Source organism: Charadrius vociferus, unplaced genomic scaffold (genome assembly GCF_000708025.1).
Source record: "Charadrius vociferus isolate BGI_N301 unplaced genomic scaffold, ASM70802v2 scaffold332, whole genome shotgun sequence".
NCBI classification, from domain to species: Eukaryota; Metazoa; Chordata; class Aves; order Charadriiformes; family Charadriidae; genus Charadrius; species Charadrius vociferus.
This window is the reverse complement of record NW_009647418.1, coordinates 2,632,955-2,646,835: the sequence shown is the minus strand read 5'-3', so window position 1 is coordinate 2,646,835 and position 13,881 is coordinate 2,632,955. Positions and strand designations below refer to the sequence as shown.

General features: G+C 42.6%; 3 protein-coding genes across 3 annotated transcripts in view; 2 read left to right on the top strand and 1 right to left on the bottom strand.

Annotated features, from left to right (window-relative positions):
• The window catches only part of KDM2B (lysine (K)-specific demethylase 2B), a 119,227-nt gene extending 115,187 nt beyond the window's left edge, over positions 1–4,040 (top strand). The window contains exons 19-22 of the mRNA XM_009880286.1: positions 531–694; positions 1,178–1,339; positions 2,033–2,251; positions 2,781–4,040. Of these exons, the coding sequence (XP_009878588.1) occupies positions 531–694; positions 1,178–1,339; positions 2,033–2,251; positions 2,781–2,962 (727 nt within the window). The 3' untranslated portion in view covers positions 2,963–4,040. The remainder of the gene's footprint in view (positions 1–530; positions 695–1,177; positions 1,340–2,032; positions 2,252–2,780) is intronic.
• Positions 4,041–5,959: 1,919 nt separating this feature from the next.
• Positions 5,960–10,571, bottom strand: RNF34 (ring finger protein 34, E3 ubiquitin protein ligase). Its single transcript, XM_009880285.1, has 5 exons — positions 10,359–10,571; positions 8,587–8,976; positions 8,209–8,265; positions 7,760–7,961; positions 5,960–6,299 (listed from the first exon to the last, which is right to left on the bottom strand). The coding sequence occupies exons 1-5, from the start codon at positions 10,560–10,562 to the stop codon at positions 6,112–6,114; spliced, it is 1,041 nt and encodes a 346-aa protein (XP_009878587.1). The 5' UTR covers positions 10,563–10,571; the 3' UTR covers positions 5,960–6,111.
• Positions 10,572–12,938: 2,367 nt separating this feature from the next.
• Positions 12,939–13,881, top strand: part of ANAPC5 (anaphase promoting complex subunit 5) — a 20,034-nt gene continuing 19,091 nt past the window's right edge. Inside the window, exon 1 of the mRNA XM_009880284.1 lies at positions 12,939–12,947. The gene's annotated coding sequence lies outside the window, so the exon portion shown is untranslated. The remainder of the gene's footprint in view (positions 12,948–13,881) is intronic.

Genomic DNA, 13,881 nt, shown 5'->3' with positions numbered 1-13,881 from the left:
ATGCTCGTTAGGACTTTTTGCTTGTTCCCCTTGGAGAACCATAAAGAGAGTGTAAAAATGCGTAAGCCGTATAGATAGGAATAACACAAACACACAGAACAGGAGGGGGGGGGATCTCTTTTACAGAATTCATGGATTTTAAGTAAGGAAAGCACAGGGAAAATCAGGACAGTAATACTTAAAACCAGTCTTTGTATTGAAAAGCTAAGCAAGGTGTGGTTTGTTCTCAGGTTAGAAAATGGATTTTAGTTAGTGCTGTGATGACTTAAAATGGGATCTGAAGTTGTTGACACTTGTAATTCTGTTGAAATCATTCCATGCTTTATTGCATGATATATTTGGTGAAGAAACTTCAAACCTACATAACATTGTGTGGTGGTGTGCTTATCTTAACATCGCTCAGCCTTATTTTTGCTATTTTCAGTTAAATGCTGTAGTTTTCCCTACTGTTCAATGACACCTTTTAAAGTCTTGTGGAAATCAAACAAGTGCTGAATTAAGTGCTGTTGGCTTTTTTTCTTTTTGGGTAGGTGCTGTGACAAAAGATTATGGACCAAAATAGATTTAAACCATTGTAAATCCATCACTCCACTTATGCTTAGTGGCATTATTAGGAGACAGCCTGTAACCCTTGATCTTAGCTGGACAAATATATCTAAAAAGCAGCTGAGTTGGCTTATCAACAGACTGCCAGGTAAGTGATGGTTTTTGACCACATCACTGAATTTAGCAAACGAGTTTGTATCTAAACTGCTACATCAGAGGACTGTCTGCAAGGATCTGGGTATCTTAGGAGAGGAGTAGATATGTAGGAATGAAGCATCAGTGAGTTAAAATGGGCCCAAAATTACTTAAGTTGTGACTACTTGACCTGCTGGGTAATTGGAGGCGGGTTTTAGTCAACAGGTAAAGTTGCTGTGGAAAGTGTCTGTGCTGACGTGATTAGCAGCGGGGGCGTGGGGGGGGTCTGCTCTCGCCCACAGTAATGAAGCTCCAGATAGTGGGAGAGATGCAGAGCCGGGCAGGAGGAGGCTTACGGGGTCCCTGCTTGCCCTGGAGTGCTGGTGGTGTTTCTCAGAGTGGCACTGGGCTTCACCTGACATGTGCGTGATAGCAGAGATCACTGTGTATGTCTCTCTGGGTAGGCCACGTGCTCCAACTTCTTCTGTATCTGCAGGTCTTCGAGACCTGCTGTTATCAGGGTGCTCATGGATAGCAGTGTCGGCACTTTGTAGTTCCAGTTGTCCTTTACTCCGAACTCTGGATGTGCAGTGGGCAGAAGGCCTGAAAGACGCACAAATGAGAGACCTCTTGTCGCCACCCACAGATAACCGGCCAGGTAACAGGCGGGAGGAGCACGCGGGAGACCTGTCCCAGCCGTTCTGTGGCATGTTCTGCTGCTAGTCACCCTTGGAGGAATCGGGCAGAAACCCCCACGGCTAACACTGGTGGGGTTCTGGGCTTTGCTGACGCATGAGGTGTCGAAAGTAGTGACTTGTGGCACCTTCTCGCTCAAAGCCACTGGGTAACGAGTGATGTTCTCTGGCTGCTGAACAGTCATCTGAGCCACTGTGCTGGTTTTCTGTCTGACTTTCTTCTCTTCAGGCTGCAACGGGTGTACTTTAGAGAGTATGGAAACACTTTCTTCCAGTTCAGGGAAGGAGCAGTTCTGTGGGTCATGCCACATTCGCCCGGATATCAGCTCAGGTGAAATTTTGAGCAAATCAGATCTGCTTTCTGGCATGCACTGCACAGCCTACTGCTTATTCCCGACTTGTAATTCCGCTGGGCCCCTGCAGTTACTTTCATCCCTTTTGTTTTGAAATCGGGAGGTGGCTTTGTCCACGTGCCTGTTCCAAAAATAGACGAGTGTTACTGCTGATGTCCCCTCCAAAGCTCCCGACAGGCAAAAGTGTCTGAAGTTGACGTAGGGCAGCAGTGTTGTGTGTCACAGTGCATTTCATATAGATCTGCAGATGTCTGCAATTTGGGGTGAGACTTCTGGGACTGACCTTCTGCCTCCGCTTTCCAGGTCAGATCGACAACCGGAGTAAACTACGGAACATCGTTGAGCTGCGTTTGGCTGGCCTGGATATTACAGATGCTTCTTTGCGGCTGATTATAAGGCACATGCCTCTGCTCTCCAAACTCAATCTAAGTTACTGTAATCATGTGACAGATCAGTCTATTAACCTGCTGACCGCGGTTGGAACCACCACACGGGATTCATTAACAGAAATTAATTTATCAGGTAAGCAACACAAAGCGCAGGGGAGGGGGGAGGATGGGAATTGCCTGTTGGTGTTAGACTTGTGAGAAACAGTCATCAGTGGAAGTGGTTTTACCTGGCTCTTCCCGCACCCCTGGTGTAAGTGCCCGCCCAGGGTCCATCTAAGCCGCTGGACTTGCTGCCGGTGTAGATAACCCCGCCGCTGCCCAGCCTTCCCCCAGGCCCTGCACCAGCCCGCAGGACTGCCGCCTCCTGCCTGGCAGCCGTGTGTCGTACCTCGCTCATCCTCCACAGGGGATTTTCCAAGGCTGCTGCTCTGTGCATCTGGCGCGCTTTGCTTTATCTCATCAGTTACACAACGGAGTCACGGGGATCGGAGAATGGCCGTGGGGCTGTCCGGGCCATTTCGCTGGCGGCACAGTGCGGGAGGAGCAAAGAAGACCTACCACAGTTGGGATAAACTGTCCTCGTGCTGGAGAACAGGCAGAGATGCGCTTTTAAATTTGTCCTCTGTTTTTTTTTTTGTTGTTTTTTTTTTTTTTCCCTGCAGACTGCAATAAGGTTACTGACCAGTGCCTGTCTTACTTCAAACGTTGTGGAAACATCTGCCAGATCGACCTGAGGTACTGCAAGCAAGTGACAAAAGAAGGCTGCGAGCAGTTCATAGCGGAAATGTCAGTAAGTGTTCAGTTTGGGCAAGTGGAAGAAAAACTTCTGCAAAAACTGAGTTAGTTAAAGGACATGTGTAAATACTGGGGCGGGGGGGAAGGGACTAAGACCACGTAGGGATTTTATTTTCAATTGGGAACTTGGAATATTGGAAAATACCACGATTGGATTCTACAACTCTTGTTGAGGAGAGAACAACATGAAACTACCCATGTTAAGAATTTCAACTTGTGCCACTAATTCAGTCTACCTGGGATGTCCTGCACTGGCTCTTATGCAAATTCATAAGGCGACTGTTATTGATGATAATTGTTCACACCCGGAAGACGACTGATCTCCAAGAAATACTGTTATTTAAAGTACCACAGCATGTGCTTGGTAGTGTAAATTTGATTTCTGCTTTTCATTTCTTAAAACAACAGAAAAAAAAAGTTGGTGTCATTAAAGTGGACCACGCACTGCATTTCTGCCTTCTTAACACGTTTTGTTTTGTTACATCTTACATTATGCAGAACTATTTTTGTACAAAAATTGTTTAAAAATTATTTATGCAATGTTTGAATGCATTACCAGTGTTTTGGTTTTGATTGCCAATTTTTATCTTTACTTATGGTAGGCGAGAACTTAACCTATACTTCGTAGACAGTATCTATCTACAAACGTGCCCAGGTCAGGAAAAGTAGGTTAATACTTTCAACTTAAAGCATGTTTTAATGGAAGTTTATATCCTGCTTTGTATACTTCAGAAGTGACATAAGCATGTTGTGGAAATAAGGTGTAAATTATAGTTGAAGTAAAACACTTTGCCAAGTTTTATCTGTATAGAAATCACCTTTTTCTCAAAATTTTAAAAAATTCCAATTTCAGCTTTTGCACATAGGAGGGTTTCACTCTGTAGCATGAGCTCTTGTACTCAATATAAAATTAATTTATACAGTGAGTCCAGCCGTAGAATAAATGGTCAAACGTAGTCTCTTTCTTTGAAGTGTGAGTTGAGTTCTCATTTAAGGTTTATAACATGGTTATTTCCTGATTGTAAAATTCTGCATTCATAAGTGCCATTGTTGTACGGTGTTGTTTTCGTAGACCTTCCTGATGCAGTTTTACCTTTGTTGAATTTGTATAAACAATTGTACAAAAACAGGTGCTGGCTCTGCGGGTTTCTGTTCCCAGGCAGGTGGGTTTGGGGTGAAGCTGTGCGTGGAGTGACTGCAGTGAACCCATGGGGTTACATCTGGGGTCTGAGGGTGCTGCAGGTGATGGTTTCTAGTGTTGGCGCGAGGCAGAAGTAGCAGCACAAGCCCCTCGTCCTGTCATCCTACAAGTAGTACTTTCATGGCACTTGAGCTGTTCCTTGGCCTTTGCCTTTATGCTGGCATCTTCCAATACATTTTTACTGAGGAGGGGATAAAATACCTCTTTCATGCTGCAATCTGTCCAGATTAGTCTGGAGGAACACTGACATCTCCAGAAGAGTGTTTAAAGCTTGAGCGGAGTAACCAACAGCACTCCTGCAGCTGGTTGAGAAAAGAGACAGAGCCTGAGAGCCCATCACAAATCTTTATTAAGCTTGTGTGGCTAATGATCAGCATGGAAATAACATAATGATTTATAATAATAACATATGATTTTCTTCATTAGCTTACCCAATGAACAGAGAGACTCCAGGAATTAAGTACCATTAAAAAGTTACTTCTAAAAAATAAAGCCGTTGAGAGGTTTGCTCCCTTCTGAAAAATAACCAGCAATGTCTCTAAGCTGTGTGTTTTATTTTGAGGAGGAGCTACTTTCTCTTTTTCAAGCCAGCTTAATTTTTCATATAAAAGACAAGAGCAGGTGTGACAGCGTAGCGGAGGTGAGAGTGCTGGGGACCTGCAGCAGAAGCAGAGTGTGTCCCTGTTCCTTTGCTGCCATGGGGGCGATGAAAAGGGGGAACCACAGCTCCATTGATCAACCCTGCTGAAAGGAGAGCCACCCAGGACAGACCCCCTTCTTCCTCACCTCTTCTTTTACAGTGAACTTTGTCAGACACTGTCCAGGCCATGCCTGGCCACAGGCAGCCTGTCTTGTCGCCATCTTCCCCAAGGTGTGGGTCACAGGTATCCTGCAAGGACCATTAAAATCCTTGCTCTGAGCGGACCCTTCCCCCTGCTGCTGGCACACAGCCCAGCTAGAAACTGGGCCAAGGGCTGACAGCAACACAGGTCACTCAGCAGCCAATGGGAAGCATGGCTAGTAGCGACTCAGCCATGGTTAAAACAGCTGTGAACATGAGGTTTTAAACAAATACCATGTTTCCTTCCCCTTATCCTTAATAAAGCCCCTCCCCGTTTAAAGTTAGTAACACCATACATTCCACATGTTAGCAGCAAGTAGTTTCATGACCCTGATTAGTATTCACAGTAACATCAGGTTGTCGGCACATGGCGTACAATCATCACACAGAAGATTAATAGTTACAACAGGCATGAGTGGATTAAAGACCACAATAATATGGTTTTCTATGCCCCTTTTTTAAAAAAATATTTTATTCCTAAACTAAAAAACACTTAGTAATCAGTATCTGGACAGCACATGGCAGAGCCCTGTGAAACCACTGAGCCCTGCAACATGACAGCGCGCTTTGTACCTTGACAAAGGATGGCCAAGACAGTACATGTATAATGACAGACACGCTGAACAAAGCAATCGGCATGAAACAGATTGCTTAAGGGCTTCTGTGCAGGTACAGTTAATGGCAGTGCTTTCTACAGTCATATTTTATGCTGTTAACACTGTTGCAGGGACAGTGTCAGAACAGTTACATTCTATAATTACATAAAAGCTGAATATTCAACTGATTGATATACTCATTGCTTCTAATGCACTAGACAACATAACACTCTAATATGGTCAAGCAGAGGTGTTTCCTGACCACTTGCCGAGTACTGAATGTGCTAATTAGAGGCGATATTCTTCAGAAGAGAGCAAGAACTGCTGTAAACAGTTTGACTCAAACAGTTTGTGGGTTTGTAAGGTAAGTCATCATGTAAGGTATCATGTTGTACTGCCCAACTGTGGGATTCGGTATGCTGTAGAAAAATGTTTCACAAACTTCTAGATCCTGATGTGTTTATTGGGAACTAAAAAGCTGACATGGGCCCCAAGGTTGGGCACTCCCACCCACAGCAATCCTAGAAGGGTGACTTTAAAAATCCATTTTTGGTCTTGGTTTAAGATTTGAACACATGCACGGCCCGTACAACATACTGTCGGCAGATGGGGCACTCGCTCATCCTCTTGCCGCACTTGGTGCAAGTGACCATGTGGCCGCACTCCAGCAGGACACAGTCGATCACTGCGTCCATGCAGATCCGACACAGGTTATCGTCATTGTCATTCAGCTGCATCTTCTCGCCCTCTGAAACAGAACAGAGAGGAACATCAGGCATTCCGACCCTGGAAAACCTAAGTTCTAGCCCAGGCAACTACTCAAATACACAGAGAGCTAATTTAGCATGAAGTACTGCTGCTCACGATAGTTTTTCTAACTCACAGCTAAGAATTAATCTATATTCCTTCAAAAAAAACCCAAAAAACAAACACCAAAGAAACAAGAACCAGAAAATCCCTAAGTGAACATCCAATATGTTGCTTCATTCTTTAAACTCAGAAACCATTTTCAATTCAGAACGTAATGACTGTGAAATAACATGCAGGATTAAAATTCAGAGCATGTTGGTTTTCCATCTCTGAGCTTACTTCATTTGGCAGAACACTTTTCTCAGAAGATTAAACACAATAATAATAAAGCCGACTGTGAAGTAGAAGCCTTAAGTAGGCCGTAAAGGTAGCAGAACTGAACAAAACCTGTCAAGTTTCATTGCAAATAGACAGCATCCCCTATCAATAACCGAATATTCTGTGAGACAATGTTGAAAAAAAAAAATAATAAAAAATTCTGAGTTTAAACCTTGGTTTCAGACAGGTTTTCAATTCTAGTTTATGACCAAACTGAGGGTTTCACTTAAGCCACGTTCTGACATTCACTAACAGTCCCCCACCTTCACAAGCTTCCACCCCATTAGCTGGTGATTTCACACCTGATTATCACAGGCCCTGCAGTGTATGTGCTGGCACAATCCCGCTGTGCAGTGGCCCAGGGCTATTAAGTTTTCCAGTCACCACATTCCTGTGTTCCTGACAGCCTGGCTGCTGGGTGCAGGAATGATGAGCCAGGCAGGCGTTTTTCAAGCTGGTACTGACATCAAAAAGTTGCTCCTCAGCTTATACTTTGTGCCCAGGAATGGGTCTGCGGACATGCTACAATCACGCAAGTGAAAGGTTCCAATTGTTGAGTGTAACAGAGGGTAGAAGAACCTCAGCCACTGAGCTGCAGCCACAGAACCACCTTATCATGAAAACATGGACCAAGACCAAACCACTTGAACTTGGACCTCTGCCACTGTAGCTTTTCATTCTGTACCACAGTAAAAGATCTGAATTGCTTTGGTCTGCTGCCAGCTACTGAGAAGCTCCCTTGCTAATGCCCGGTGAAACCTAATAAAGGACGTGGAGGTGCCAGGTTTCGTGTTCTCTGAGGAACTGGTTCTCAGTTGTGCAATTTTACCTTCACTGTGAAAGCTGAGCTCTCCTAGCTTTGGAAAAAAGTCACAAAACCCAGCGCAATCCTGGAAAGCTTCCTTTACTCACTAGAACCATGTTCAACTACTCTAGATGCAGCTCGAATTGTAAAAACACACTTTCCAGTTGTTCCAGCTAAGCAGACCAAGTTAGATACCAAGTCCTTCTGTTGGCAGAACCAGCTACTGCAAACCAGAAAATAAGTAGTCTTAAAGTGGGAATTAAATATAAACCTACGGGTCTTGTGGTTTTCTTCACTCTCTCTGTATAGTCTGCTCACTTTTTCCACAAGCTCCCATTTTTCACAGCATCCTGAGTAGTTGACAAAATTACAAGCGAGTATTTCCTTCAGCTGCCGAACACTCAAACCTTCAATGTCTTCCAGACTTGAAATATCAGACAAAGATGCCCTCGCTCGCTTTCTGGACAATCCAGGGGTCTGAAACACATCAATCGCATGTTTTTAACTGTCCGAATAAGTTCAGAGCACCACATCTGGTGCTACATTAAGCTGCAGCAGCTTGGCTAAAGTTTTATTCTTTTTAAATGAAGTACTTGCAGATATGCATTGCCAGACACAGCTAAGTCTGAAAGAACCAGACTGTGATAGTAAACGTCAACAGAGCTCTAAACACTTTATGGTGTCACAGGCCAAAAATTCATTCTTTGGATAGTTCATCTCTCACCTGCTCTTCTGCACTTTCTTCTTCTTCATTATTTATAGAAGATGTTTCAGTTTGTCCCTGTGTACAAAATGAAACTAATCAGGATTTAAAAAAAATTATCCCTTGTAAAACATTTTCCTTTGCACTGGACTGATCACAGGTGACAATGACATTTTAAAGTCTGAACTGCTACCAATCGTTACTGATTTAAGTCACCGCTATCATCCAAACCTGTAATGCTATCTAGTAATCTTCTGTTTTCAGGTGAGAGATACAAAAGGCAATTTTCCTGCCACCCTGAACTGCACCAGTCAGCATTTTATTTTAAAGTGATGCATGCCTATAATAGAAAAAAAAAAAAAGCTATGCTATACATAAGCCACATGTTAATTATTGTACCCGCAAAGGTGTTCCATTTCCTGTGCTTCCCCTTCTGTTTGCAAGTTCTCCTTGAGACGACACCGATACAGACATAGAAAATGGATGAGTAAAAAACCCCGAAGTCTGTGACCGTGACGAATGCAAGCTGCTAGCGTCCATGTCCTCCTCCGAACCTAATCCATGATGGCACAGCACAAGATCCACCAAGTCTTCTTTCTCTCTGCAAGTATCTGTTGGGATGTTTCTGAGAATCAGATACTGACGCAGATCCTTTACTTTCAATCTCATTAACTGAGGTCGCTGGAAGGCTGTTTCTTGCAGCAAGTGACAAGTGGAACATCTTCTGAGATTCTCTTGTAAGACTGAACAAACTGAGCAAAAATCCTTCTTGCAGTCACAACACACATGCTAAGGAGAAAGAGAAAATAACCATTCAGCTGTATGTCACAGAAAACAAGTCATACCCTGCTCTTTCCTTCTCCAGGCTACATAATTTACTACCAGTCCTTCCATCATCAGTTTTGACATACATCATTTTTAGGATTTAAGTCTAGAAAACTGCCCTGTCAAACAATTTTGCAGGTGTTCCAAGGCAGTCCATCGCTTTTGTAGCACTACTGTCAGCTGATTTGAGGTTTCAGTGAAAAAACATTACGAATAAACAAATGAATAAAGTACTCAGGTTGTAGTTTAGACAATAAACGGAAATGAAAGCCCGGCAATTTTACGGTACGTTAAAATACTTTTGAATATACTAAGTGTCACTGCTTTTTTTGAATGTGTAAAAACCGGTATAATCCTCAAACTTTGAAGAATGTACTTCTTCCTCAATTGACTCAGAGAATTCAAAGTAGGCCTTAAACGTGATGAATCACATGGTAGGTAAAGACTCCCAAACACCCAGATGTCATTTCTGAAGACAGCTTTGTTCAAAAGATTCACTACAGCTTACAAAAACTAGAACAGGCAAGACTTTCAGCAGCAATTTTAAATGGTCATCTCATCTGCTGTGAACAAATCCAAACTCTTCAACGTTTTTCAGGTTTTTAGTAAATTAACATTAGCTTCAAAAAGCGTCCCTACACAACACTTAATTCAACAAAGTCTTTACCATGCGAGCAACAAGCCACATAGGAAGGGAGAAACGGAACACACAAACTGAAGAAAGAGGCTTCCTGTTTATCTAAATAAGCTGCAGAGAATCAGGTCACCGAGTGGACAAAATAACGATGCTGGACAGCCATGATACACAGAAATAATATTAACATTTTATTTATCTGCATTAACCCACCAACCTGCCTCCAAATGAAGTAAGAGGCTGTGAGAGTGCAATAGCATTTAACAGAACTAAACCTGGTTTGGAAACAAACAGAATTACATGAGTATTTCACAGAAAGAAGCAGTGATACTACACTGCAAGTGTTTAGCTTTTCCATCATCCAGTTTGTTCATTCCAGTACCCAATAACTACGTTTGGTATCATCTTCAAAACTAGATTTGTTTTAATGTTCAAGATTTTTAAGCTAAAACAAGTATCTTGTAAATTAGAATCCACTAATTTTTAGGTCAGACCAGATCCAACGTGTCACTGATTAATGAACGTCAGACCTCTTAACTTCTAATCCTGTCTGACATTAATTTCCTGTGACCTCAGAATAAGGCACTTACTCCCTCCCTGGCTATCTGCCTTGGGTTTCCTTATCTAAGGAAAAAATACACATTCACCTCCCAATATGCCTACAGATTAATTCACATGACTAAAAATATTATGTAATAGGAAACATACTCACTTTTTTCCTAAAAACCGAAAAGGAAAGTCCACAGGCTTTGCAAACTATGTTAGTGCCCGCCGCAGCTGGAGATGGATAGGCAGAGAAGTCTGTATTTGGTGCAAATCGGAACGGGCCAGCACCTCCCCCAAAGCCAGCCTGCTGGCCACGGACGGCACCGGTACCCATGACTTCATTCAGCAATCCACAGCAGGAAGCCCACATGGAAGTAGCTCCCGCCTGAAAGCATTCACAAAGCAAAAAAAGAAAATGAATATCTGAAAGCACACATCAGATGCAACTTGCTACTGAAGAGCTACTTCTCTCCATCTGTCATCATCCCAAAAGCATGTGGTATGAATTCCCAGAGCACCAGGAATTCTGTACACTAACATCTATAACAGCCTAATAATCTTCACTTCCCAGCTACAAACCAAAGTAGGTAAGATTTGCTTCCGAGAGGCTCACGCAGGCACAAGGAGCTGGCTTTCATAACTCCTTTTCTAGCAGAGTTCCGCACAAAAAGGGAAAGGAATTTGAGGAGGTAACGCAAGAGCAAAGCAAAGAAGGAAGAGACTAACAGCCAGTCGTAGGTGAGAGGCAAACCCTGAAATGACGACAGGCAGCAATACAACAATTTATCATAATTAGTGCAGAGCTGTCCCCAGCAGGTTCTTCTCCAAAACTAATCCAGCTCTTATATGATTCACAATAAAACTCTAAAAAACACACTTCTGGGTTTTCAAAGTAACAAACCAATCTCCATTAGAAATTAGTTATGGTCTAGTTTCTCGGAAAAGGAAGTGTTTCTCAAGACCTCTCTGAACCTGCTGTTTTGTCTTACAAAATGTCTAACAAAAATTAAAAGAACTCTAAATGAACTTACTCTATATGGACTGGATTTCAGTTTCAAGTCACACAATTTAATCTTAAAACACCACAAACAATTCTAAATACATAAATAAATTGCTAATTTTTATTCTTGAAAGCCTTTAGCACCAGATTCTCTATCAAAAGTGCATATTCTACTTAAAGTTGGAATTTGGACTCCAAGTTGTTTAGGTCACATGTTTAATCACTGTCATGTGGCTCACTCAAACCTACTAAAAAAAAGAAAAAAAAAGGCAAACAGAATCACATAAGGTTCTTTCTGAAAGCAAGCTGAGTGGTAAAACTTCCTTTAAACATTTTTTTATATATACTTTTTTTCTTAACTATGCTGGTTACTGGTGTTCTGTTTTTCAATCCAGGGCAGCATTTTTTTTTTTTTTTTTTGCAAAGCATGAAGACATAAGATAATTGCTTTTGAGACTTGTAGTTCTTGCTGTAAAACCTAAACCAACCAGAACATGCACTTCAGTTCAGTAATGATATTGCTTTAATTCCTGTAATAACTAGACTAATTTCTATATTAAATTCCACATTTCCTCTGATCCAAATACAGTCCTGTTACACATGTGGGAACTTAATACAATAATTTAGGATACGTCAGAACATCTCCTTTCAAACCACTAAGCACAAAAGGTAAGAAAAGAGCCCTCACTGGCTTAGAGAGAAGCTGAGAGAAACACCACCACCTTCATGTAAGTGCCTTAAGTATGGAACATCAAAAGCACCTCTCCAACCCACACAAACCTGGTACTTCACTTTTACTATTGTAAGCTGCCATTAAAGGTGTTGCAATGCAGCAAAATATCAAACACAGTTGGTCGGTTTGCTTCTTAGCTGTACAACACGCAACACTGTGCAATTTTAACATGAAATATACATGCAACAAATTAAATTTTACACGTATTTCAAGAGCAAAACTCATCCCAGGCATAACAAGAAACGTCCATGCTGTGGGCACCCCACGCATAGGGGAAAATCTTCCTAAGCTTCCTGCAAACGTTGTTTAAGAGGAACGAACTACAGTGGCCCTTCCCTGACCTCCAGCCAAGTCACAGGCAGCCGCAGCAGGTGGCTGCACTCACAGATACACCCTGGCTTGGAGCCTGACTGATGTGTAATCAGACTTTCCTGACAATCGTTAAACTATCAAGCTAAGACTTGTTTTCTCCTTTTCAATAATAAAGAGTGGAAACAGATCAATATTAATTTTTCCTATACAAAACAAGTTATGCATAATTATCCTAGTTTATTAGGCAAGAGTAATTTGCAGAAACACATTCTGAAAACCAATGACTTAATCCAAGAGAGTTCAAGTTTTAAAACTCAGGACTTTTGAAAAACATTTTTTCTCATCTTACGGGAAAGTTGTCAGTTGCAGAAACATTAATTCTTAACGTATTTGTAAAAACTAATGGAATAGCTTTATATTTAAAAGATTTTAAAATAGCCGCATAGAAAGAACAGAAAAATAAAACAAATGAACTAAAAGGGTCTATCAGAAGTCAACTCGCTTCATTATAAATGACTGTCGTCTTTTCAGGGCATAGCAGCAGGATACATAACTGAAAGGCCATAACATAGTTGCTACCGCAACCCTTGCCTGATAGCTTAACACCTGCTTCTTAGACTTATTTTATTCAAGAGCCTGTAACAACTGCTCAGACATCACTGTCAACACTAAATAAATATATAGGTAGGAAATTTTTGTTACCCATTTTGGATACATGAACATTGTCAGTATCAAACAGAAAATCTCCTTATGCTTACTGCCAAGCATTCAGTCATTTTAAGGTGAAAGGTAAAGCAACGTGGGCATCATTAATTTTCTCGTTAACCTAGGTCAGCTGTGGATTCTTTCCCTGCACTAGTGTCATTAACCCATAATTGAATTACAGTGTCTAGACTCTTCATGTTACTTTGTAAAAGAAATTAAACCCTGCTGAAAAGCGCCAACACAAGACACAAATGAGACACACTAAACCAAAAACTCCCTCCTTTAAGAACGAGTTAAAATTTTGCCAATTTCTGCACCAAAAGCCTTTCCAACTACACCAGTCACCACTTCCATATTCTCTTCTCACAAGGTGCCACCCACTACCTTCTCTCTCCGCATCTTATGTGCATCCCATAGGAGCAAAATACTGTGTTTGAACAGTTTTGCTCGGTTTTGGCTTTAAAGGTGCTTAGTAACCTGATAAGATTTCCACCTCAGAAAGACACACACCCACCCCAAGAAGCTGGTAGGCTGTATGCCGCTCCTTCCACGTCTGTGCAAGCAGGACATTCTATCAGCCGGAAGACCAAGGGGAGAGCAGCAGAAGGGATTTTGTTTTTCTTTTTTTTTAGCTGAAATTTCGTCTTTACACCCACCCCGAGATCAAGCAAAGCCTTCTCAGAGACCAAGCGCCCCTCGGAACCCCCCGAACTCAGAGATCCCCGGTCACCACATCCCTCAGCCCTGTCCCGAAAGCACAACGACAGCCTCGGACGCGAAGAAGCGCCTTTGGGGAGCGAACCCGGCGGCCGGCCGGATCGGGCCCTCCTCGCCAGACCCCGCACACCGGCCCGGCGGGGGGGGTTGGGAGGGCTGGCTCCCACCCCCCTCACAGGCCCAACCCCCACGCACCGCCCCGAGCCCGGCTCCGACCGGTTC

Bases quoted from the DNA above. Each gene is read 5' to 3' on its own strand.
- RNF34 (XM_009880285.1), bottom strand. From the start codon at position 10,562: ATGTGGGCTTCCTGCTGTGGATTGCTGAATGAAGTCATGGGTACCGGT. The intron at 8,977-10,358 runs GTGAGTATGTTT...CTTTCTCCTTAG, and splicing joins TTTCGGTTTTTAGGAAAAAA to CATGTGTGTTGTGACTGCAA. The intron at 6,300-7,759 runs GTAGGTTTATAT...GTTCTGTTTCAG, and splicing joins TGAAGAAAACCACAAGACCC to AGGGCGAGAAGATGCAGCTG.